A 23,283-nucleotide genomic window follows, 5' to 3' on the forward strand; every position below is an offset into this window, starting at 1 on the left:
TGCATCCCACTTTTTGTAGAGGTATTTTTGTTCTTCCACGGTCATTGGTGTTTTGCAACCAAGTTTGGCCTTCATTTTTTTCAACATCTCCCTACCCGCGGCAACCTATTTTTTCATTTGTCAACAACTTATAACCGTGAGGTTGAAGACATTTTTACCATAACTAATATATGAAAATAGTATAAAGTGAAGTCATTCTTACCATTATCTTGAAAGCGTTGATTACATCTTCGGAAGTAGACTTGTTGGTGATCTTGATTGCCTTTGCCTTCCCCTTATCAGCTACCTTTTGACTTTTCTTATTGATAATGAAGGGATGAGAAATTTGGTTATACCAATCCATATAGCCCGAATCCTCTTCACATGGATCATCAAGTAAAGGTGCTAACTTGGACACATCTAATGTGTGATCTTCTAAGTTATTCCAAAACTCAAGGGTGGGATCAGGATCATACTTTGGTTCCCAAGATGAAGTGGTGCTTTTAGTTCCAGTACCACTCTTTGGTAACAACCTGAATTTCTCATCAAACAAAGGAACCTTTTGCACACATCCTAATTGACGGAGTACTCGCTGAGGATCGTATATAACATAACCACCGGGATACCACAATGGCCTATGATACATACCTACCGGCATATCCTCATCTTCAACAACTTCATCTTCTTCATCTTCCTTCTCATATGGTTGAAAAGTGACATTATCAACACCAGTAGGTCTAACGTCTCTCTCAAACTTGCCACCAAATGTTTTTTGTTCCTTTTCTTCGAGTCCTCGTACTCGTACCGTGCTGCAGTTGGATCTGTATCAACATAATCGACATCCTTCTCAAATACTTTGGCCAAGTTCAAAATTGGGAAATGGTCATATATCCACACCTACATCCAAAGAAACACATTCAAAAATCAAAGGAATTGAAGTGATAGAAACAATTTTTACTTGGAAACATCAAAGTAAGAATAAATTTTGCAAACTTAGAGAACTGTTCGGCTTATATGGATCATGTATTACAAGCCGAACCAAATAAATAACAAGTTCGGCTTATACGATTTTATGGTTATAAGCCGAACCATACTCTGAACTCCCAAAAGTTACCTGGAGCAAAGTGAAGTTCCCTCCGATGTTTGTACTTGTCAACCTAGACGCGGTGGCAAGTTGTTCCATCAGGTAAGCGAGCGTAGCCGTTCCCCAAGCATACTTGTTACAAGTTTCAAGATTCTTTACCAATTGGAGATAATTAGCATTTACCTTGTTTCCGGTTGTGTCGGGAAAGATGTCTCTACCAAGAGTATAAAGCAAGTAGGCAGTTCCGGCTTGCTTCACTTTGACGGGATCCATTACTCTCTGCTTTGTGTTCTCAAACTCCTTTTTCAAGTTAGTCAGCTTGATCTTTTTATTCTTCTTATTTCTTCCATTGAAAGTTCATACGGAATTGACATCTTTAACGGATCGACAAAACTCCAACTCAGTTTTGTTTGAATCACAACCAAGACTTTCCTCGAACAAATTTTAGAGCTCATCCCAATTCATGTCATAAAAATCAGCATCCACACTTCTACCCCTTGCTTTAAGGCCTGTAATCTTTCTAGTCTCATCAGGAGTGATTGACATCTCTCCAAAAGGTAATTGAAATGTGTAAGTTTCTGGACAAAAGCGCTCGGTAAAGGCAGAGGTCGACACACTATCATATTCCTTATGTCCATAATTGATAGCAGGCCATAAAATACTGGCTTGTACGTAAGCAATCACCTCAGGAACCTCTTCAGAAAGTTTTCATTCCGCTGTCCTCTGGTGTCTCAATACTCGGACTGCACGGTTGTGATCAGGAGTCTCATAAATTCTCTTCCGGAAGACCATGAGGCAAACCATCTGATCGAGGTGTAATTACGTCATCTTCATCAGGAATATGTAAACCAGTGATCCGTCGATCAGCATCGTCCTTCTCTTTCTCGGGTTCTGCCACCTTCTTACCTTTCTTGTCTTTCTTGGGTTTTCCTCCGGTTGTGTTTCTTGATGAACTTCTTGATTATCATCTCCAACTATTCCTTCTAGTTCTTCATATTCATCTATTCCTTCTTCTTGTCTTTCAACTCTTACTTGTTCAGCTTCTTCTTTTAAAATTCCTCCTCTACCTCCCGCTCCCAATTTTTTCTTACCTCCTCCTCGAGGATCAGGAGTTTTAGAAGTAGAAGGTGTTACCTCCATCTTCTTCCTCTTTTTAGCTACATCGGTCCTGACACAAGTATGAAAGTTATAAGACTACTTCGAACAAGAAAGGGATACAAATTATATGAAATATGGATTTCAAATGCCAAAAACTTGTCAACAAATAAGAAGGCTCGGCTTACCCGAAATAACACATATGAGCCGAACTATGTCTTAGAATTTTCAATAGCTTACACAGAGAGTGGTTCGGCTCATACCACAAACTATTTATAAGCCGATCTCATTTGTTCATCTCACAACCAATACTATCGAATAAGCCGAACCTAAAATTATGAATTCAAACATTTATTCGGCGCAAAACTAGTACTACCATATGAGCCGATCCTATACACATGCAAAACTTATGAAATTGAAACAACATTTATTCGGCGCAGAACTAGTACTGCCATACAAGACGATCCTATACACATGCAAAATTTATGAAATTTCCGCAACACAAATTCGGCGCAAATCTAATGCCATCGAATAATCTGATCCTAAATACAAGGCTCTATGTCACTAGGTTCGGCACAAAACTGATACGCATTTTAAGCCGAATCGTTCATATGCAGTTTCAGGGTTGAGTTTGAAGAACAGTTCGGCGCAAATCTAAACTTGATTTTACGCCGAACCCAACCCTGTAACCGCTGCACAAACCATGTTTTTGACGAATTAAACCAATCATACCAACCAAAAACATCAAATACGAGATGGGTTTGTAGAACTAACCTTCTTATTCTCATTTCAGGAGTTGGTTCTTCTTCAATCTCTTCCTCCGGTTGGATTTGTGGTTGATTTTCAGTTTCTTCTTCACTCTCTAAATATTCTTCTTCTTCAACAGGTTGTTCAATTGATCGATTAGAACGAGATACTTGCTTACGACGACCCATTATATAGATGAGTTTAATCGTCGATTAACTTTTCACGAATCAACGATCAAATTTCGGCGATGATGCGATGAATTTTTTTTTGGAGAAGATGAACGGGTTCGGCTGAAGGTGAATGAAACTGATTTTAGGTTTATTGATTATAGGTTTTTGTATTAGGGTTAGGGATATATTAGTAATTTAAAATATTTAAGGGCATATAGGTAATTGAACTACCCATAGGGTACCCCTTATAAGGTCATCCAAGTTAGGTCTATTGCTTTGTATGCCTAGAAAGATTTAGGTATGCCCAAAATCAGGGTTCAAAACTAGATCTTCTCCGAATATGAAAAAGGAGGCTAGAAATGGGTCGGGTAAAAACCGGTTGGGTTTACTCACTGCTGGTAATAAGAAGGGAAATAAGGGCAATATTAATAACTCGGTCTCAAAAGAAACTAGGGCACAAAATGTTGATGTAATTGAGAAGAGTGGAACTGGGGAGAAAGATGGGGTATCTGCTGAATCTCGTTTGCTTACTGATGCTGAGATTGGGGTGACGAAGAAAACTGCAATGGACTGTTCTTCTGAGGGCATGGTTTCTGCAACACCCGCTTCTGCTACTAATTCTCGGGTATTTACAAAAATCATTATCAGTTCTGCAATCTTTGACATTAGCTTATTATTTTTTCCTAATCAATTATTTTTTCGTGTTTCGATAAATTATGATCTTCACATTCTCAATCATTTTTATAATTGCTTCTGTTTTAGTCAATTTTTTGTTGATAAAATGAAAATTCTATCGTGGAATCTTCAAGGGAGTGGGGGATCTCTTACCCAAAATCATTTGAAACTTCTTTGTGATATTTTGTTACCTGATTTGATTTTCCTTACTGAAACAAAAACATCTATGGATAAAATGAGATTAATATGTAGGAATCTGGATTACTATGACTTATTTGCTATACCTTCCATAGGAAGATCTGGAGGTCTGATGATTGCTTGGTCTGATGTGATTAAATTTGAAGTCCTTGATTATTTTCACAACATTGTTCATGCTAAAGTGATTTTCGATAATGATTCTGAGTGTATCATAATAACCTTTCTGTATGGGTCAACAAATGAGGATGGTAAATTAGATCAATGGGGTTTTATCTTAGATAAGCTTAGCATGATTTCTGCTCCCTGGTTTATAATTGGGGATATGAATTTCATTATGAATTCGAGTGATAAAATAGGGGGAAATGATAATATTTCAAAAGCCACTAAATTCATACATCAAGCTATTCAATCTCTAGGATTATCTGACCTTTCTTTTGAGGGACTCTCATACACATGGAGTAACAAGAGAGTTGGTACTGAGAACATTAGAGAAAGAATTGACAGAGTTCTTGCAAACTCTAAATGGCTTCTTGAATATCCTGGTACTAAGGTAATGCATCTGACCAGGGTTGGATCTGACCATGCCCCTCTTTTTATGGATGCTTGTCCTGTTAAAATGAAAAATGATAAACCATATAGATATATTAGATGTTGGTCTGAGCATGCCACATATAATGGTCTTATTAATGCTTCTTGTATGAATGCCAGTTTGTTACTTAACCAACACAGCAATACTCTAATCAATAAGCTTGACATGATTAGAGTTAATCTTTGTGATTGGAACAAAAATGTGTATGGAAATATTTTCCAAAACATTAAAAAAACTCTTAGAAAAATCAATTTTGAAAGCAAAAAAGTCCCTGATAGACATGTTATTGACAATCTGAATGCTTTGAATAGTGAGCTAGAAGATTGGTATAGGATTAAACATATATACTGGCAGCAACTGTCAAGGGACAAATGGTTGAAAGATTATGATAGAAATACTAAGTTTTTTCATGATGTTGCTACACATAGAAGAAGGCATAATTGTATTAATTCTCTTAGAGACCCTCATGGCCTCTGGATTAGTGAAAAGGATCAACTAGATCAACTCCTTAAAAACCATTTTGCTGGTGTTTATACTTCTCATCAACATGATATTCATCCTGCTTTTCAGAATATAATTTCAGCTTCTATCACTGATAATGACAATGCAAGTTTATTGGCATTGCCAACTACTGAAGAAGTATATAAAACTTTGACTAAGATGAATCCTTGGGGGCACCAGGACCCGATGGTTTTCCCCTAGGTTTCATTAAGCAACAATGGAATCTCCTTGGGGATGATGTGGTTGCTCTTGTTCAGGGTTTTTTTACTTCTAAAAAGCTTCCTGAAGGTATTAATCACACATATTTATCTTTGATTCCTAAAGTTGCAAAACCCATTACTCCTTCCGAGTTTAGACCTATTAGTCTAAGTAATGCTTCATATAAAATAATTTCCAAACTCTTGACTAATAGGGTTAAGCCTTTTTTGGAAAAACTAACAAGTCAAAACCAGTCTGCTTTTATCCCTAATAGACAAATTACTGAAAACATCATAGTTGCTCATGAACTGTTACATTCTATGCAGACTAGAAAGACTAAGTTTGGCTCTTTTGCTCTGAAGTTAGACCTCTCTAAAGCTTTTGATAGATTAGAATGGGGCTTTGTGAGGTTCATGTTAAAAAGTTTAGGGTTTTGTGATGATTTTTGAGATTTGATACATGAATGCATCTCTACTGTGAGTTATTCTGTAATGCTTAATGGGTCACCAGGACCTACTTTCTTTCCCTCTAGAGGTATCAGACAAGGGGACCCTCTGTCCCCTTATGTATTCATTCTATGTATTGAAGGTTTTTCTAGGTTACTTGCTAAGTTTGAAATGGAAGGTAAAATAGAAGGTCTAAAGGCTACTAATGCTGGTCCAACAGTCAGTCACCTGTTATTTGCAGATGACTGTTTTATTTTTGGGAAAGTTGACCTTGTTCAAACTAGGCAACTCATGGAAGTTTTCAATATTTTCTGCTCCTCAAGTGGTCAAGCCATTAATTTCCAAAAATCAGGTTTTTATTTCTCCCCTAGAGTTCATCCTAAACACTGTAAGTTAATTGCTAATGTGTTGAAGGTTAAAAAGATTTCAAAAGATGATAAATATCTTGGCACTCCCTTATTTTTTCAGAAATCTAGAGCCTTGAACTTTGAATCTCTTCTTGAAAAGACTTATTCTAGGCTTAAGGGGTGGAAATCCAAACTGTTGTCCCAAGCAGGGAGGACTATCTTGATTAACTCAGTCACCTCTGCTTACCCATCTTTTCAAATGAGTTGTATTGAGTTCACTGTAAAAACCTTAGACAAATTGGATAAGCTTCAACGAGACTTTTGGTGGAATAAGTCTGACCCTAAACATCGGATTTACACAAAAGATTGGAAGCTAATATGTTTACCAAAGTCTAGAGGAGGCCTGGGTCTTATGAATCCTAGAATATTTAATTTTTCCATGTTAACCAAGTTAGCATGGAGAGTGCTTTCTAACCCTTCAGCTCTTTGGGTTCAAGTTTTGCAGTTCAAGAATTTAACTCTAGATACTCTAAAATATCTTGGATATGGGATAGCATAAGGAAGGGTATGGAAATCTTAAAACCAAATTGCATATGGGATTTGTCTATGAACTCTACTCTTGATATATGGTCTGAAAAATGGATACCAGGGGTGGGGTTTCCTATTTTTCCATCTGTTATTGACGAGGAAACTCCAACAAAAATATCTGATTTGATTTCTTTAAATGGGCAATGGAATAAAGAGGTTATTGATGTTTATTTTTCTCAAGATGTTGCTACAAAAATATTGACTCTCCCTGTTCCTAATGCAGCTTTTGATGAGTTGAAATGGCTTCACACTAAAGGTGGAATTCCTACAGTCAAGTCAGTTTACAGAACTTTGACAAATGATTTGGGGACTTCTGATCCAATCTGGAAAAATATTTGGGGTTTAAAATGTCAACCTAGAGTGCAACTGTTCTTATGGAAACTTCACTCTAATGTGCTTCCTTTTAACAACAGGCTAGCTAGGTTCACACGTAAAGCATCACCCATATGTTGTCTCTGTTATAATAATTAAGAAGAAGATCCTGTGCATCTTTTTCTCAACTGCCCTTTTTCTGCAGCTGTTTGGTTTGCTTTTGGTCTAAATTTCAGAAATTCTGCTAATGATTTTCGTACTATACAGGATTGGATTAGTAGTCTATTTTGCTCCCAGGTTGAAAACTGGCCTGAAACTGCTACCATCATTGCTTGGTTTATCTGGAAGCATAGGTGTAAAGTCATTTTTGATGGGCATAAACCAGATCCTTTGAAATTAGTTAATGATATTAAGTTTTATATTTCTTACTACTGTAAGAAGCATACCAGCCCAAATCAGTATACCAGTAATCCTGTTTATAATAGTTTGGAATGTTTATTAAGGAGGAATATGAAGCTTATTCTTATTGATGCATCTTTTGACTATTTTACAGGGAAATATGGAGCAGGAGCAATCCTTTTGGATGACAATGGACGATGCAAGCAAGCCAGAGCATCCTCTGGTCTAACTACAGGTCCAGAAGAAGCGGAGTGTATTGCCCTAAAGGATGCTATTGTATGGGCCTTGTCTCTTAAGGAAACTTCTAATATCTTTTTTGTGGGAGATTGCAAGAATGTTATGGAGTCCCTTGGAGATTTTAACCCCAACTTAGGATGGAGGGCAAAGAAAATTATGAATGAGTTCAGTCTTTATTTGGTTGTTTCAAAAACTGTTTTTCTGTTTTCCTTAGGAGAGACTTTATTGAGCCAGTTGATACCCTTGCGAAAGGGATTAGGATTTCTACAGTAGTATCTTTTTCAAGTTTGAATATGTCACATGCTGAGAGTGCTAGTTTCTTTGAAACCTTATGTCAAGGACAATGTCCTACTTTGACTTAAGTAAAGAAATTTTCTTTTTCTATCAAAAAGAAAAAAAGAAAAAAATTACACGAAAACATTTTATTTTGGTTTCTTTTAATTGTGAAGCATGTACGCTAAAAATAACACCACGTGCAGATAGGATATGGTCGATGCACCACCTTTAGCAAAGTTGAAATTTGTGACCATTACTTGATTCTTGTCAAGTTTTTTTCAATAGTGTCTTTTTTCGAATCTTCGGTCGGCCATCCACGGCTCGCTGTCATCTAGTTATTTTTTTAATGGGAAAATTAGGCGAAGGCCCAATCCATGGATAACCCATAATATGAGGTCCTTAATTAAAAGAAGCTTAAATCTAAGTCCCGAGTTATTAAAAGACATCCATGCCCTTTTATATATTGTCAAGCCCCAAATAAAATAAAATTTAAATTTAAGCCTAAGATTATTAAATCTAGGCCCAAAATTATTAAAGTATACTGTAAATGTGTAAACAGAAGTTACACATGTATATGACATGTGTATCCAGAAGTTACACATCCTTATGACATGTCTAACGCAAAGTTACACATCAAAAAAATAGACATTAAAAAGAACGCATACAAAAAATACATGTATTGCTTTAATATTCATTTATAATAATTTCTTTGCATGTGTAACTAGTAGTTACACACGCATCTGTCTAGTGTAATTGAGAGTTACATATGCATCTATCTAGTCTGGTTGAGAGTTACACATGCATCTGACTTGTGTATTCAGGATCAACTTCAATTCCAGCGAGACCAATACCACAAACAAGCAATTAGATTTTATGAATTTATCGGAAACCTGAAATATAACAACAAACAAACATGAATCAATGTCAAAAGAAAAATGCAAAAAAATATTGTTCAATATTTAACCAATGCCAAAACAATAATGCAAACGAATATTATTCAGTATTTAAGAGAACAACAAAAATAAAAGAGAAGAAAAATTGAAGATGCATCTGGCTAGTGTAACTAGCAGTTATACATGAAATGACGTGTGGAAAAGCTGAAATATACATGAAATGACTAGTGTAACCTGAAATATAACTAACAGTTATACATGAAATGACTAGTGTAACTCTCAATTAGTGTCGAATCTGAAAAACAACAACAAAAAATATGCACTGAAACGCAACATAAACACTATTTCATGGGACTGTGTACCTGGCGATGTGTATCTATAAGTTACACATCTAATTAGCATGTGTAACTGGTAGCTACATCCATTTAGCTTGTTTACCTAGAAGTTACACATCTAATTAGCATGTGTAACTAATAGTTACACATCCAAAAAAGGTCAGATAACTGATAACAAATCAGTAGCCAACCTGATTAAACTCCGGCAAGTCCTCAGCTTCTAGAGCTAAACGGCCATGGGTTTCATATACCTGGAACCACAAGAGTTAAAAATGCATCTTACTAGCAAAAAATTCCATCAAAGCATCATACTAACAAGGTTCAAAGACAAGTTATCTGATATTACAAGAACAATAGTTGATCCTAGATTCTCAGCAGAATAAATCATACATGTCAGGGCTAAAAACAAGTTTTAAATGACACAGGGTAACTCACCATTAATTAAGTTATAACGAATCAGGACCTGAAGAAAGACGCATGCAAGTCTCACAAGTTTGTTCTGCATATAGTTGTCCTGCAAAGTATTAAGACAAAAAGGTACCACCATATCAGATTAAAATGAAGTATCTGCTCTTCTTGTTAGATGAAATCTCCTGAATTACAATCACACTACGAAAAATTTGTTTTATGGTCGGATCCCAATAACAAGGCAACTTAAAAAGGAAAAAAATGCACAACTGGAAAATAAACTGCTTTATTAATTTGCAGGAACTAAGTGAATAAATTACAATTAAGAGATCAATTGCAATAAGAACTTAAATAGATGTGTAATACGACTTGCGTAACCGGAAGTTACACATGATACGACTTGTGTAACCGGAAGTTACACATGCATAGGCATATATAATCGGAAGTTACACATCTAATTAGATAGTGTAACTAGCAGTTACACATTCAACGAATTCTAAGGTTTCCTGACCGTATCACATCCTAAGTATCCCTAGGAAGTTAACAATGCAACTCATTATAGTTGACAAGTTTTGCTGATAATAATAAGTTAAAGACGTCTGAGAAAATAATATACAGTCATGTTCAAACAAGCGAATTGAGAAAGACCTTGTATGAGCAGCTAGAAGGGAATGACACAGTTTATCAGTAGATATAATTTGAAGGATAGTAATTCCAGTAATATTCAAAACTGGAAAGAAGTTTGATCAATATATTACTGTAGATATAACACAAACACACTACCATAATGCTAAATTATATTAGAAAAGAAGACAAACCTGGGCCAGCTCCAAAATTTCATAGTGATCTTTGTTTAACTCCGTAGGAACTGACCGAACCAGCTTTTCCTTTCCAACAGAAATAACCTCAAAACCACTACCCAATATCTGGAAATGCCTTTCTAAAAATAATCAAGGTCATGTAGTTTTCACCGTTTGGTAAATACATCATTTGCTGTTACGAGAATTAGGAAAGAAGTAAATAACAAAATTTTGCTATAAGAACAATAGGCTTTGTACCACAAGGGATCACATCAAGGCAATCCATCAACAGTCCCATATCCCCGTGCTCTTCAGCATAATACAATTTTTATGGTCATCTTAACAACTAACATGAACTAGAGATGCACATTGGTTTCGCAACTCATATATGTGCAGATCAAAGGACATTTTTTACACTTCTAGGGTAATTAAAAAGCATTCCCTCAAACAATGCACTAAAAGATGCATTGGTGGACTTATAGTGACTGTAATTCTCGTCACATTGATGGACTTAATAGTGTCTGTAATTATCGTCTCCACATGCATACCAAATAATATATTTATTTCCTAAAGTCTCTTTGTTCCCTCTCCTAGTAAACATGCTACCACAGATCATACACCAATACACATTAGTTGCAAACAATATCTTAACACTGATATTTTATCTATTAACAAACGCCAAAAACTGATGATCCCATAGTATTACCTTCAGCTTACTTATAACACGTAAGCAATCATCTTCAGACACAGAGTCACGAGCATCCTTTCTCCTTTGACAAAGTAGAGTGCAAAGATCCTGCAAGTTGATCAAACCCTCATTGAGCGACCTTGTAGCCAAGCAAATGTCAACGATTTGAACCCCTGTCTTAACCAAATAATTAGCAACATCTCAGCAAAAAAAAAGTAGTTCCATGTTGAATCTACGGACATTGTAGACAGATATTCTTAGTGTGGAAGATGAGTATTACCAAGTCCATAATAGAAGTCATCAATTCCCAATAGCTCAGCCCATAATCCTTTGTTTTAAGCCAAGGGATCAACCCCAATTTTTGCACACATCTCGTGGAATTGTGATCTGAATTCAGGATTCTTCCGGATATCATTCTACACCAATAAATTTTAACGACTCCATATAATTAAGTCCCAAAAATAAATAATATTTACATATTTAGAAAATAAATAAATGAGACCTTATGTTTGCGAGCGAAATCCTCTAATTAGGAACGAAAAGTGGTGGGTTGTTCCTTCATAAGATATGTTCTGATCTTAGCTACATTTTCTCCAAGTAATCAATATTGATCCCTAGCAGCTGCTGCTGTCTGCAACCCACCAATTCCTGGTCTTCTTCTCATTTCTTCCCCGAATTTGAGACCTGAGACAACTCAGTATACAACAATTAAATTGGATTCGATTTTTAAGTCAACAACGTAAATGTGACGGGTAACAGAGATTAAGATGCTCTGAGTTCATAAATAAACATAAAATTTTCTATCGGAAATTCAGATTAAAAATTAAATTGATTTTCAATTCGAAACCCTAGAAAATTTGTTGACAAAATTTTTCTGAAAATTTTAACTGTAAGGACCCTCAAGCTCGTCAACGCTACTAGACTAGTCAAAAGTCGTCTTAGCCGCTAATAACTCGATTAGTTTAACACAAACGTTAATCAATAGGAATTAATCTAACAACGATCTAGATACGAGTAACGTTGGATAGGTCTCGAAAAGTTACGCAGAATGGACTACCCGAACGTGTAGTTCGGATACTGGTCGAAAAAGAAATCATCAGATTAGCATAAAGGGAAAATTAGTCTTTTTGCCATTAGATCGACCGGGCTCCCCTTATCATGGATAGTGTGTGTTTAGTGTTCCCCGTTGGTCTTATCTACCAAAACCAAATCGAAGAAAAATATTTCTTCTTATCTTTTCTTCCTTCTTTTTTCTTCTCATTTCTTCTGTTACTTCCGTCTCTTCTCTTCTCCTATGTTCTTCTTCTTCGGCGATTTTTTTGAGAGAAAAGCTAGAGAATTCGTTTGAGATAATCGATCTATGATGAGGATTAGGTGCAGTAGAAGTAGCTGTTGAGGTTGATGAAGAGTTGAAAGTGGTGCTGATGTTTTATGAAGCGGAATTAGGGTTCTTAGATTTGATTATGATTCTGAAGATTTAGAACATGATAAACAGAACTGTGGTTAGATGAGGAATCATGGGTAGAGGTTAATTGAAGTTGTAGAGTTGTTTTGTTGGTGAATCAAAGAGTTAGGGTTTCTCAGCGAATTGTATTGGAGTTCGATTCGAGTAACGATTAAGAAGAATTAGAAGATGAAATTGAGAGTTTAAATGAAAGATTAAAGATGGGTTTGTTAGGAATTAGGTTTAGTCCGAAGAATTGTTTGAGATTGAAAGTTAAGGTTCTGGAAGTTATGAATTGAAGCTGATGAAGGATTAAGGTTTGATTCTCGGTTTAAGAAAGTGATGAATATACTGTTGGTGTTGATTCAGAGGTGGAATCGAACTCAGAGATTGTCGAAAGAGGTAAATTAGTGTTTCTTAAATGATGTTTATTTAATTGTACGAAATCGATTATGAATTGATGGATTGTCTTATGGGATTGTGTTGAGATTGAGTTACATAATGATATGAGGACTTGTTATGTTTCTTTGTGAGATTGAGCTGAAGCAGTGGATGAATTAATGAGGATATTAATCAAGCATGGTGGATCTATTAATTGTAATCTAGATTAGAGTTATGAAGTTGTTCTGTGTGTTTAAAAGGGATTTGTAGATGGAGTTAGGTTATGATGAATGATAGGGGATGGTTGTACAGGGGATGTGGATTAATGTTTAGGATGTTAATATGTGGGAATGAGTTCTGCTGAGTTTTGAAGCATTGAACTAAGATGTAATTTCTGTTGAGTTGAGGTAGTTCATGTAATCGGTGATAATGCTATTAAGATGGAATCATAGGAGGAATATGTATGTGGTGGTGCAGGTTCTGTCTTATGGATGAAATAGTTGAATTCTTGAGTACTAATGATGTGCAGAATAGAGTTTTGATGTTATGGTTGAAGTTAATGGTAGTTTTAGTGGAATCTTGCTATTGCAGGGGAGATGCAAGTGCAGAACATGGATGTTGGAGTTAGACTTGAGCTGAGATGGGTAGTGAGTGAACTAGTGTAAGAAGAATTGAATGGGTTGTGGTGGTTCTGGTATTATGGATTATTGGTGGTGTAGAGTATTATTGTGTGTTGAGTTGGAAGAGTAGAAATTATGTTGGAGTCGTGAATGTAGAATCAAAGTTGGATAGACTCTTTGGAAGCTTGTATCTACTGCAATTGCAGGAAACCAGAGTTTAAAGTTGTAATTGAATTATGAAGTTTGTTTAAGAATAATAATAATTGTTATGATTGCATCATTGTAGTTAGGGCTGCACATGGTTCGGTTTTCATCGGTTTTTGGAAAAAATTAAACCGAAACCGAACTACTCGGTTTCCAATAATGAAAACCAATGAAACCATTTGGGTAGTTCGGTTTTTCTCGGTTCGGTTCCAACTCGGTTTTGTATAAAACCATTCGGTTTTTGGTTAACCACTGAAATTTTTTATATCTGTCAGTCTCACAAAAATGACGGGCAAATTTTCTGAACCTGTCACTCAAGTTTCAAATACATCAAATGTTCCAACTTCCAATACATATTGATAGAAACATTAAATCTTAAAGAGTCTAGTTTCTCCTTAATAACAAAAACGAAAAAACATCAAAAAATCATAATCACAAGTTCATAACTGACTACACATCTTTAGATGGAAAATCAACATAGAGATCTCATTCCTAAAAGGGTCGACAGGAAATAGTTTGTTACAGTGAATACACTTTGCATGTGTAGAAATTGGGTATTCCACAGGAGGTTGTAATGGTAACCTGCACATACACAAACTCGAGTTAAATATGAATTTCTCAATCATGATCAGTGCAATGGTACATAATGTAACTAAGAACATCAAGATTAGCAACCGCTATGGTAGAGAAGCACTAAACAATAAGCATTCGTTTAGCTGGAATTGAGGATGATCCTTTTACTGGAATATGCATTTCTAATTTTAATGTTGCATTATCACCTCAACCAATGAAACTACAATGGAATTGTACTGATATGAAGAAGTTACAAGTAAAGTAAGCCCTGAACATTCATAACAGTTGACTAAGATGATATACCTTCAAAGGCAATGGCATGAGTTTAAGCTATTTTGGCGTAAAGGAGAGTACTCACATTATTGACAGTTCATTGTTTCTACTTGGCTATTCATATGCTTAAACAAATCTAAGTTTTATTCTAAAAAAATATCAACTGCTAATAAAACTACAAACTAGAGAAACTTACCGCTAACCCGTTAAATCATTTATAATCAACTTCACGATAACAAAGTTGAATCTTCTTCTTGTTCATCATCATCTATGTCAATGCGGATGAACTTAGAAGTTGCAAGAGAACCTAAAAATTCTGCAAGAAATTACATCAATAAGTGACAAACAGTGAGTACAGAAAATAACAAATCAGAATTTTACAAAAGTGAGTAGAGAAAATACCTGAAACATCTTCAGCATCATCAGTTCCTAAGGTGTTTGGATCAAGATCAACCGGTGTCTGTAACCAGCTTTGTGTGCAAATCAACGCCTCAACAGTCTTAGGCAGCAGTGAACTTCGATATGAATCAATAACTCGCCTTCCAGTACTAAAGGAAGATTCTGAGGCAACAGAAGAGACTGGTATGGCTAGTATATCTCTCGCCATGTGTGATAATACAGGATACCTTGTACTATTAGTCCTCCACCAACCTAAAATTTCAAACTGAACACCGCTAGGGCTAATTCTCGGTTCACGTTTCTCCTCTAAATATAACTCCAACTCAGTTTTCCCCTCAACATTGTCATCCTCCTCATCTTCTCTTGCTCTCTCTGCTATTAGACTAGCATACGCAGAATCTTCATCATCAGTAACCCCAGAAGATTGAGTAACATTATTACAATCACCTGTGGCACTAGACATGTTTTCATCATTTGCATAGAGACACTTGTACTCTTCGAAAAGTTCTTGAAAATCAGTTTTCACATAAGTCGATAAGTGTTTACGTAATGACGGACCCGTGATATCTAAAGTATCAAGAATAAAATTTAAACCTTTCATCTTCTCACGTGGATCAAGCAAAACATCAATGAACATGAGAGTGTTCATTTTCTCATATTCTCCCCAATACTTATTAAACTTGTCTAGCATTTTAGTGCCCATACCAGAGAGAAATGGATCTGAACTTTTTACCCATGTGTTCATTGTTCTATGAATGACACTTATGTTAAACAAGAACTCATGTGAAGTAACACGAGTACAGTAAGAAAACTTGACAGTCAAATCAAAGAATACCTTTAAAAATTTTCCAAATGATCTTGCATTGGCCCAATCTTCCATATATGGAGCATGTATAGGAGGCGGAGGAGGGTTCTTCTTCTTGCCTTTGTTATGAGCAATAGTAGAAGCTTCTTCCATGTCAACATCATTACTAGCACCGGTAGAAGTAGAAAATACAGGAGGGATGGATCTTTCGTTGAAACAAAACTTCTTTTTGAAAGCCTTATCTTCCCGTGCTAGCCTTTCAAAAGCTTTCTGATATCTACAAGCAGCTTCCAACATCATGTAAGTGGAATTCCATCTTGTATCCACATCTAAAACTAAACCTTTTCTGCAATCTATCTTTTCTTGTTTAGCACAATCCATAAACTTACTCAACCTAGCAGGAGAACTCATCACATGCTTCACCACTGCCCTTACTCTCTTAATATCCATGTGATACTCTCCCAAGCCAGCATTCACAACAAGTGCAAGCACATGAGCAGCACATCTAACTTGCATAAACTTAGTATTCAGTACACCATTTGAACTAATCACTTGCTCCTTTAAATGACCATCCTCCCTTAGATAATCAATAGCTAAATCATTAGCACTAACATTGTCAAGCGTAATAGTAAAAACCCCAGGAAGTTCCCAATCTAACAAACATTCCTCTAACATCTTCCCAATTACCTCACCTGAATGACCTAAAATTTGGAAAAAGTTGATTACCAGTTTGTGCAGCTTCCAATCTTTATCAATAAAATGCGCAGTTACAACCATGTAGCTTTTATTTTGGGCATTTGAGGTCCATGTGTCAGTGGTGAGACAAATTCTCACATTGTTTTCCTGGAAGTAGTTCTTCATCTTCTCCTTTTCAGCTTCGTACAAATTTAACACACCCCGCGAAATGGTCATACGAGAAGGGATCTTGAATCTGGATTCAAGTACCCTACAAAGTTCCTTGAACCCTTCTCCTTCAACCACTCTAAACGGATGCTCATCTAAAATCACAAATAAAATCACTGCCTTTGTACATGCATCTTGATTAAAAGTTGCCGCAACCAATTTTCCTTCTCCTCCTAGCCTAGCCGGTTGAAAATCAAGCGTTTGCTGTCCTTTTTCCTCCTTGGGCTTCTTTTTACATATCTTCAAATGATTATTCATACCACCTGTCCCATACTTGGTACCCTGAGCTGCAATCTTTGTCTTACAGTGGCGACATTTTGCATATTTCGAAGGCTTGGGGTCCATATCAAAGTGGTTCCACACATCAGAACGTTTCTTTCCCTTTGGTTCTGTCACTTGACTCACTTCTGTGTCATCTTCAGTTGCATCTTCAGGGGTTTTACGCTTATTGCTATGTGTTTCTGTCACTTTTATGACAGCTTCAGTTGCATCTCCATCTGCACTAGCATCTCCAGCAACACTAGCATCTTTAGCAGCACTTGCACCTCCAGCTGAATTTGCACCTCCATCTGAACTTGCATTAGGTGGAGGTCGAGGTGGCCGCTTATTAGAAGAAACAGAGGCAGTAGGTGTTGAACTGGATCCTCCTCGCATTGTCAAAAGGCAAGTCTGCAATGTGATAAACCATACATTTAATTTAAACCATACATTTAAGCAAAACCCACTGTGTAAATCAACCTAAATGACCAATTTTACATTTGAAATCCCCAATTTTTTTCAATTTTACAAACCCTAATATCATAATTAAAATCATAAACATGACAACAATCACATAAATATGAACATGACAACAATCACAAGATTCACAACCAAACTACTTGCAGAGATCCCTGTAAATCAAGAATAAAGGTACAAAAATCAAACAAAACGAAAAATTAAAAAAAAAAATTAATCAGTAATTTCAATAGCAGATTCAAAACCCCCAAATCTCCATTTCTAGTAAAATAAATTTAAAGGAATCTGAAACAAAACCCAGATCTACAAAGTTTCAAAAAGAAATCAAACCTGAAAGACACCAGAAGTAGGAGTAATCAAAGAGAAGTTGGATTGAACAGCACCAGAAGAATCACGAGAAAGAGCTTCCTGAACCAATTTCCTCTACAAATCATAAGCACAGCTGCCTAAAATCAGTCGAGTCGAGTGAAGTTGGAAGTGGAACTGTCTGTGGGAAAGCTTTCTGATAATATGATATCTATGAAAGAAGAGAAGAGCGATGTAAGTTATTACTTATTAGGGTTAAATATCCCCATCCACGGCCTAAAATCATTTAATCCTACGGTCACTATTAATCGGTTAACCAATTGGTTATTGGTTCGGTTTTATTTCAAAACCTAAACCGAAACCGATATTGTCGGTTATCTGAAACTGACAACCATTAATGAACCACAGGAATATGGTTATGGTTCGGTTCGGTTAAAAATTTTCGGTTTTCGGTTTCGGTTTCGGTTATGGTTCGGTTTTGTGCAGCCCTAATTGTAGTCCTGGCAAGTTATGTGTTGTACCTTGTTTTTGCATTAGAAGTTTGGCATGTGCAAAGGCATTGGCCTTGAGTCTTTCTTTCTAGTCAGTTTAGCTGACTCGATTTGCTTAGCTGACTCAGTCCTTCTGACTGAGTTGAGTTAACCTGTTTGACCCCGATTTGACTCAGTGTATATTGACTGTTGACTAAACTTTAAATATTTGACCTTGGACGTTGACACTGTTGGATTGGGCTTTAGATTATTGGGCCGAGTTTAGTGAATTTGGGATTAGGGTTAGTTTTACTAGTTCGATGATTTGGACCTCTTATGGTCCGAATTAGCTTTCGGTTTCTTCTACAAAGTTGTAGATACTTATAAGACCTATCTAATGGACTATAGAATCAACCTAATACAATTAGTAAACCTTAGTTTTGCTAAAGATACAGAATGAAAGGTGTAAAGTCCTAAATGGGCTTAGAACCATTAGTTAGACTTGTATAATACTTGTGTGAGCCATTTTAGTTAGAATTTTAAAATTCTTGTGTGATTAACAGTTAGTTATTAACAATGATCGATTCAAAGGATGAATCAGTGGATCGTGGATGTCGAAGTAGGCGTGGCTTGTCATCAAAAGAGGTGGGGATACATTTGACTCTTTTGTAACCATTGTTGTTTCTTTTACAAAAGTTTATGCTTAACAAACTCATGCATTGTCTAGTGTGCATTCCATGTTTTGTTTAAATTGCATTACTATACTTCTGTTGGATTTTGGTTAATCTTTCCATGGTTTGGAAAGGACTTGTAATGTTTGTTTGTCATATAAATTGTTATGGGAAATACGAATTTCCACTTGTGGTATATAGGATACGCTCCTTCACATTTATATCTACATGAATTCAGCTTTTATGCTTATATCGGTCGACATTTTGCGAGTTCGGAATTGTACACATCCATATTTACGATTAGGTGTGGATTTGCGAGTTCGGAATTGCACAACCATAGTATACATTGTTTGAATAAGGAGTTTGTCCATATACATGTTTGTTTACTTTTGTGAGGATATGCTCTTTCATATTTATACCTACATGAATTCAGATTTTATGCTTATATCGGTCGACAGTTTGCGAGTTTGGAATTGTTGACATCGATATTTACGATTAGGTGTGGATTTTCGAGTTCGGAATTGCACAACCATAGTATACATTGCTTGAAGAAACAGCTTGTCCATATTCGTGTTTATGTATCTCAGTGACTTGGTCACTATTTAATGTCTGGGAAAACATTATTGTTTTTCTTAATCTTGTTTATGATTATTTAGAAGTTAAATGTTAATTATTTCCACTTTCAGTTTTCAGAGACAGATCAGAGTTGCGCAGCGAAAGCCACAAGTGTTGACTCCGTTAATTAGTTCACTTCTGTTATGTTTATTATGTTGTTTATTGTATCTGTAAACCAATTGACTATTGTATATGTATCATTTGGGAGAAGTTCATGTACATATATTCTGAGCGGGGTTGGTTTTGGGATAAGTTTTGTAGCAGATTTCTTAATTGAATGTTTAAGTATTTGAATTAGATTCGTAGTGCCTCTTTATTTAGTTAATCTCTTGGATTAGTCAGCTGCTAGCTTAGGGGGCGCTACATTAACTAAAAACAGAGATCTAGATGAAATAACTGTGGATCTATATTCTGATCATCTTTTGAATAAATATTTCTAGATGAAATCAGATGGATTAGGTTTTCAACAGTAAACAAAAAAATTTCATCTGATATCGTTGGAAATCAACAAATCAGGAGTTTAAATCGAAAGCAAAGATGAAGATATATCAAACTTATCTTTGTCATCATGATTTGATGATTAAATCTTCATTTCTTGTTGCTGACGATTTTCATTCAGCTTTCTTCACCGATACGCTCTGAAATCGCAAGTACACAAGTTGTTGACGATGTTTAACTGTGTGAGAACTGGATTTCGAGAGAGAAACACTGTTTCAGATCTGGAAATGAAGAGAAACCATTTCTGCAGAAGAAAAACTCGTCTGGAAGAGAGAGAGACAAAATCTGAAAATGAAAATATATGATGATATTCTAGAGCTGTCAATTTCTAACCCGGCCCGCGGGTTGGACCTAGCTTGGCTTGTTTTAACCCGGCTCGGCTTGGCTTGTTGTCTAAACAAGCCGGGTTAGGGTTGTCATATCTAGCCCTAGTAAAAACAAGCCAGGCTAGGGTCAACCCGCGGGTTACCCGCCAACCCGTCAATTTCATGTGAGTTACTAATTTAGGAATTTTAAGTTACTAATTTAAGAATTTTAGGGTTTTGTGCTAGAAATCAAAGTTCATATTTCCTTAAATGATTTAATACAATCCAAATTTCATTTGATTTAGGGTTACGGAGTAGTGATCTCTCTACCCACTAAATTTTTTATACATTTAAGTGATTTTACGTTTCAACCACCCCATTTAACAAGCCAACCCGCAACCCGTTAGAGCCAACCCGTCTAGGGCTAGGGTTGGGGTTTTTGGCTTGTACATGAATATTACTAGGGCTAGGGCTGACCCTAACCCGTCCATGGCTTGTCAAGCTAGGGCCGGGTTGACCCTAGCTTGCCCCGTTGACAGCTCTATGATATTCCTCTTGTTTATATACTAAAGGGTAGTCTTGGTATTATTAAAATTCGTAATTATTAATTATGGGTCAGATCCGAAGAAAATTTGATTTTCTGGACCTAGCAATGTCATTTCTAGGAATTACTGGTTAGTCCTAGAATGAGAGACCCGTCTAATGACTAGTCCAGTCATAAAATGTTTTTAATCGCTGATCCAAAAACATGTTTTTGGACCAGAAATTTTATCTCCTAGTCCATCCCACGTGTGAGTAAAATGATGCCTAGTTTTTATATTCCGAAAATAACCTTTTCTGCAATGAACATACAAGAATAGAGGATAAGAAAGTATTTTCGTTCTTCTTTTCCTTTTTTTTTCAACAGCTCGGATCCAGTTTTCTCTCTGCTTCAGTTGGTTTTCTTCAATTTCAGATTTTCAATCTTAAATCCCCAGGTAATTTCTATAAACCTCTTCTCCATTCCTTAATATTTGTTATGTTTTTTGAATTTATGTTTGTTTTTTCAAATGAAATCATGATGAGCAGCTCGATTTCATGATTTGGTTGTTTTTTTTCATTGTTTTCTTTCTAGATATAGTAATTGTTATCATTTTTCTATGATGTACACTGTTCAATTGCATGATTTAATCCCATTTTTGTTCGTATCTAATATTTTTATGTTGATTTTTGAATATGATTTTGAACTCGTGCTACTCTGTTGATTAGATCATCTTATTCTTTTGTTAACATATCATTTTGATTATATGTATGATTTTCGTTCTTTCTAGATTTACAGAAAATCACAATTTCAAATATTTTTCTAGATTTGATGATCCGTACATATAAATATGTACTGTCTTTAGTATGGTTTTTTGTGAAATTTGAAAAAAAAATGGGGATTTGTGTTTGGTGGATGGGAAATTTAGGAATTTGTTTGTTTTTTGAAATTATTAAATTTAGAGAGAAATTTGTATGAAAATTGAGAATAATGGTATGTGATTGAGATTTGTGCAGTTTGGGTAAATGTGTGTTTTTTTGTTAATTGGAAATTTGGGGTTTTGAGAACTAGTTAGTTATCACTGCTTCTGAGAAAGCATCCATAGGAAGCATGATAGTTCAGTAGCGTTCTGAGTATACATATGAAAGAATATCATTTAGATCTTGTACTTATCTGTAGCGATTTTGCGGTACATATTTGTATGCAATGATTTCACATTACACATATGCATGTAGTGATTTCACAGTACATGTTTGTCTATAGTGTTTCACAATACATATTTGCTTGTACTGGGGGGATCTCTTTTATTACATTGACAAATACTTAAAAGTTAGTTATTATAGCCCAGCTAATAGCTATTAGACGTGTTCGTACTACATATTGATATGTATTTTAGGTAGGATCATATAATTCAAGGGTTTTTAAACAGTACATATCAACCATGAACTAGGCTTTTTAGCACTACATATTAATATGTACCGTAGGATATTTCCGCAATACATATTTCCATGTACTAATTTTCGCAATACATATTTCCATGTGCTGATTTCGCAGTACATTTTTTCCTCCCAGTAAGGTTAGTTGGTGTTCTTTTTCTTATGATTAGAGCTCACATATTCATGCCACCTATGCCTAATGAAATTTTGTTTATCATGTGTTATGAGAGCATCACTTTGAAGTTAATGTCTACGTGATTATACAAATTATGTCCAAAATTGTTGGTTGAGTTCTTAAAGGATGTTGTTTTCTTTTTTCTATAACTGATTAATGTATTATTACTTGCAGGCTATTACTAAACCAGTTACAGATGAATGTGCTTTCATTGAAGAAAATGCGGGATTCATTTTCGGCAAGTAAGCCTCACACCATTCTCTGGACATAGCTATAACTATGTCATATTGTTGTGCATATACAAGCATAAACTAGGCTTTTACCCAGTAAATAATTAAGACCTGTTAACGGGGGTCGAGGGGGCAGCGCCCCCTCGTAAGCAAGAAATTTAGTTAACTGGATAGTATCTTTCAAGATCCTACTGGTTATTCATTTACTGGTATTGGTTGTATAACAAAAATAAAAGTAAACTAGTTTTCTTCAGTACATGTGTATATGTATTAAAATTTTATCTAGCTTTTTTCTCACTACGTATCGATATGGATTGTTGGCTCTTGAGTTTAAACCAAAGCTCCTTATTTTCATTATCTCACTTGATGGTGAAAAACTCAATGTCTACTCTGTACATGTGAGAGGCCATCTTTCTGAGTCTTTTTTTAATATTACATAGGCAAGATAAAAAAAAGATAAGCATATGATCATATTTGGGAGGACAGTCAAAAAATTTCTGGAAAGGTATTATTAGATGTGTCACATGGTTTTAGTTTGATTGAGGTTACATTTGGGTGGACCGTTTATTTTCTAACCATTTGTGTCCTCTTTTGCAGTCTTACTTCCCTGAATTTGTTGACGTGGATGAGAATAAAATAGAGCAATGGAACCATAGAACCCCTTCCCTCAAGATTTTGGAGTCACCTCGAATGGACGGAGAAGCACAAGAACTTTGTCTATGAGAATCGTCATTTATCCCCAGAAATGCCTAATT

General features: G+C 35.7%; 2 protein-coding genes and 1 pseudogene across 2 annotated transcripts; 1 reads left to right on the forward strand and 2 right to left on the reverse strand.

Moving 5' to 3' along the window:
• Nucleotides 1-3,415: 3,415 nt before the first annotated feature.
• On the forward strand, nucleotides 3,416-7,998 carry LOC113291703. Its single transcript, XM_026541204.1, has 2 exons — nucleotides 3,416-3,700; nucleotides 7,483-7,998. Exons 1-2 carry the CDS (start codon nucleotides 3,416-3,418, stop codon nucleotides 7,555-7,557), a joined length of 360 nt encoding a protein of 119 aa, XP_026396989.1. The 3' UTR covers nucleotides 7,558-7,998.
• Nucleotides 7,999-9,248: 1,250 nt separating this feature from the next.
• LOC113291704 lies at nucleotides 9,249-11,629 on the reverse strand (annotated as a pseudogene).
• Nucleotides 11,630-14,086: 2,457 nt separating this feature from the next.
• LOC113291705 lies at nucleotides 14,087-17,747 on the reverse strand. The gene is made up of 3 exons (XM_026541205.1): nucleotides 17,633-17,747; nucleotides 16,831-17,236; nucleotides 14,087-14,196 (listed from the first exon to the last, which is right to left on the reverse strand). The coding sequence occupies exons 2-3, from the start codon at nucleotides 17,219-17,221 to the stop codon at nucleotides 14,087-14,089; spliced, it is 501 nt and encodes a 166-aa protein (XP_026396990.1). The 5' UTR covers nucleotides 17,222-17,236; nucleotides 17,633-17,747.
• Between the last annotated feature and the right edge of the window lie 5,536 nt (nucleotides 17,748-23,283).

This window comes from Papaver somniferum, chromosome 6 (assembly GCF_003573695.1).
Source record: "Papaver somniferum cultivar HN1 chromosome 6, ASM357369v1, whole genome shotgun sequence".
Lineage (NCBI taxonomy): Eukaryota > Viridiplantae > Streptophyta > Magnoliopsida > Ranunculales > Papaveraceae > Papaver > Papaver somniferum.

What these genes read in the sequence shown, in the direction of transcription:
- LOC113291703 (XM_026541204.1), top strand. Translation starts at nt 3,416, where the DNA reads ATGAAAAAGGAGGCTAGAAATGGGTCGGGTAAAAACCGGTTGGGTTTA. An exon ending in CTTCTGCTACTAATTCTCGG is followed by an intron (nt 3,701 to 7,482) that starts GTATTTACAAAA and finishes ACTATTTTACAG; the next exon opens with GGAAATATGGAGCAGGAGCA.
- LOC113291705 (XM_026541205.1), bottom strand. Translation starts at nt 17,221, where the DNA reads ATGCGAGGAGGATCCAGTTCAACACCTACTGCCTCTGTTTCTTCTAAT. An exon ending in GGGTACCAAGTATGGGACAG is followed by an intron (nt 14,197 to 16,830) that starts GTGGTATGAATA and finishes GTGTATGTGCAG; the next exon opens with GTTACCATTACAACCTCCTG.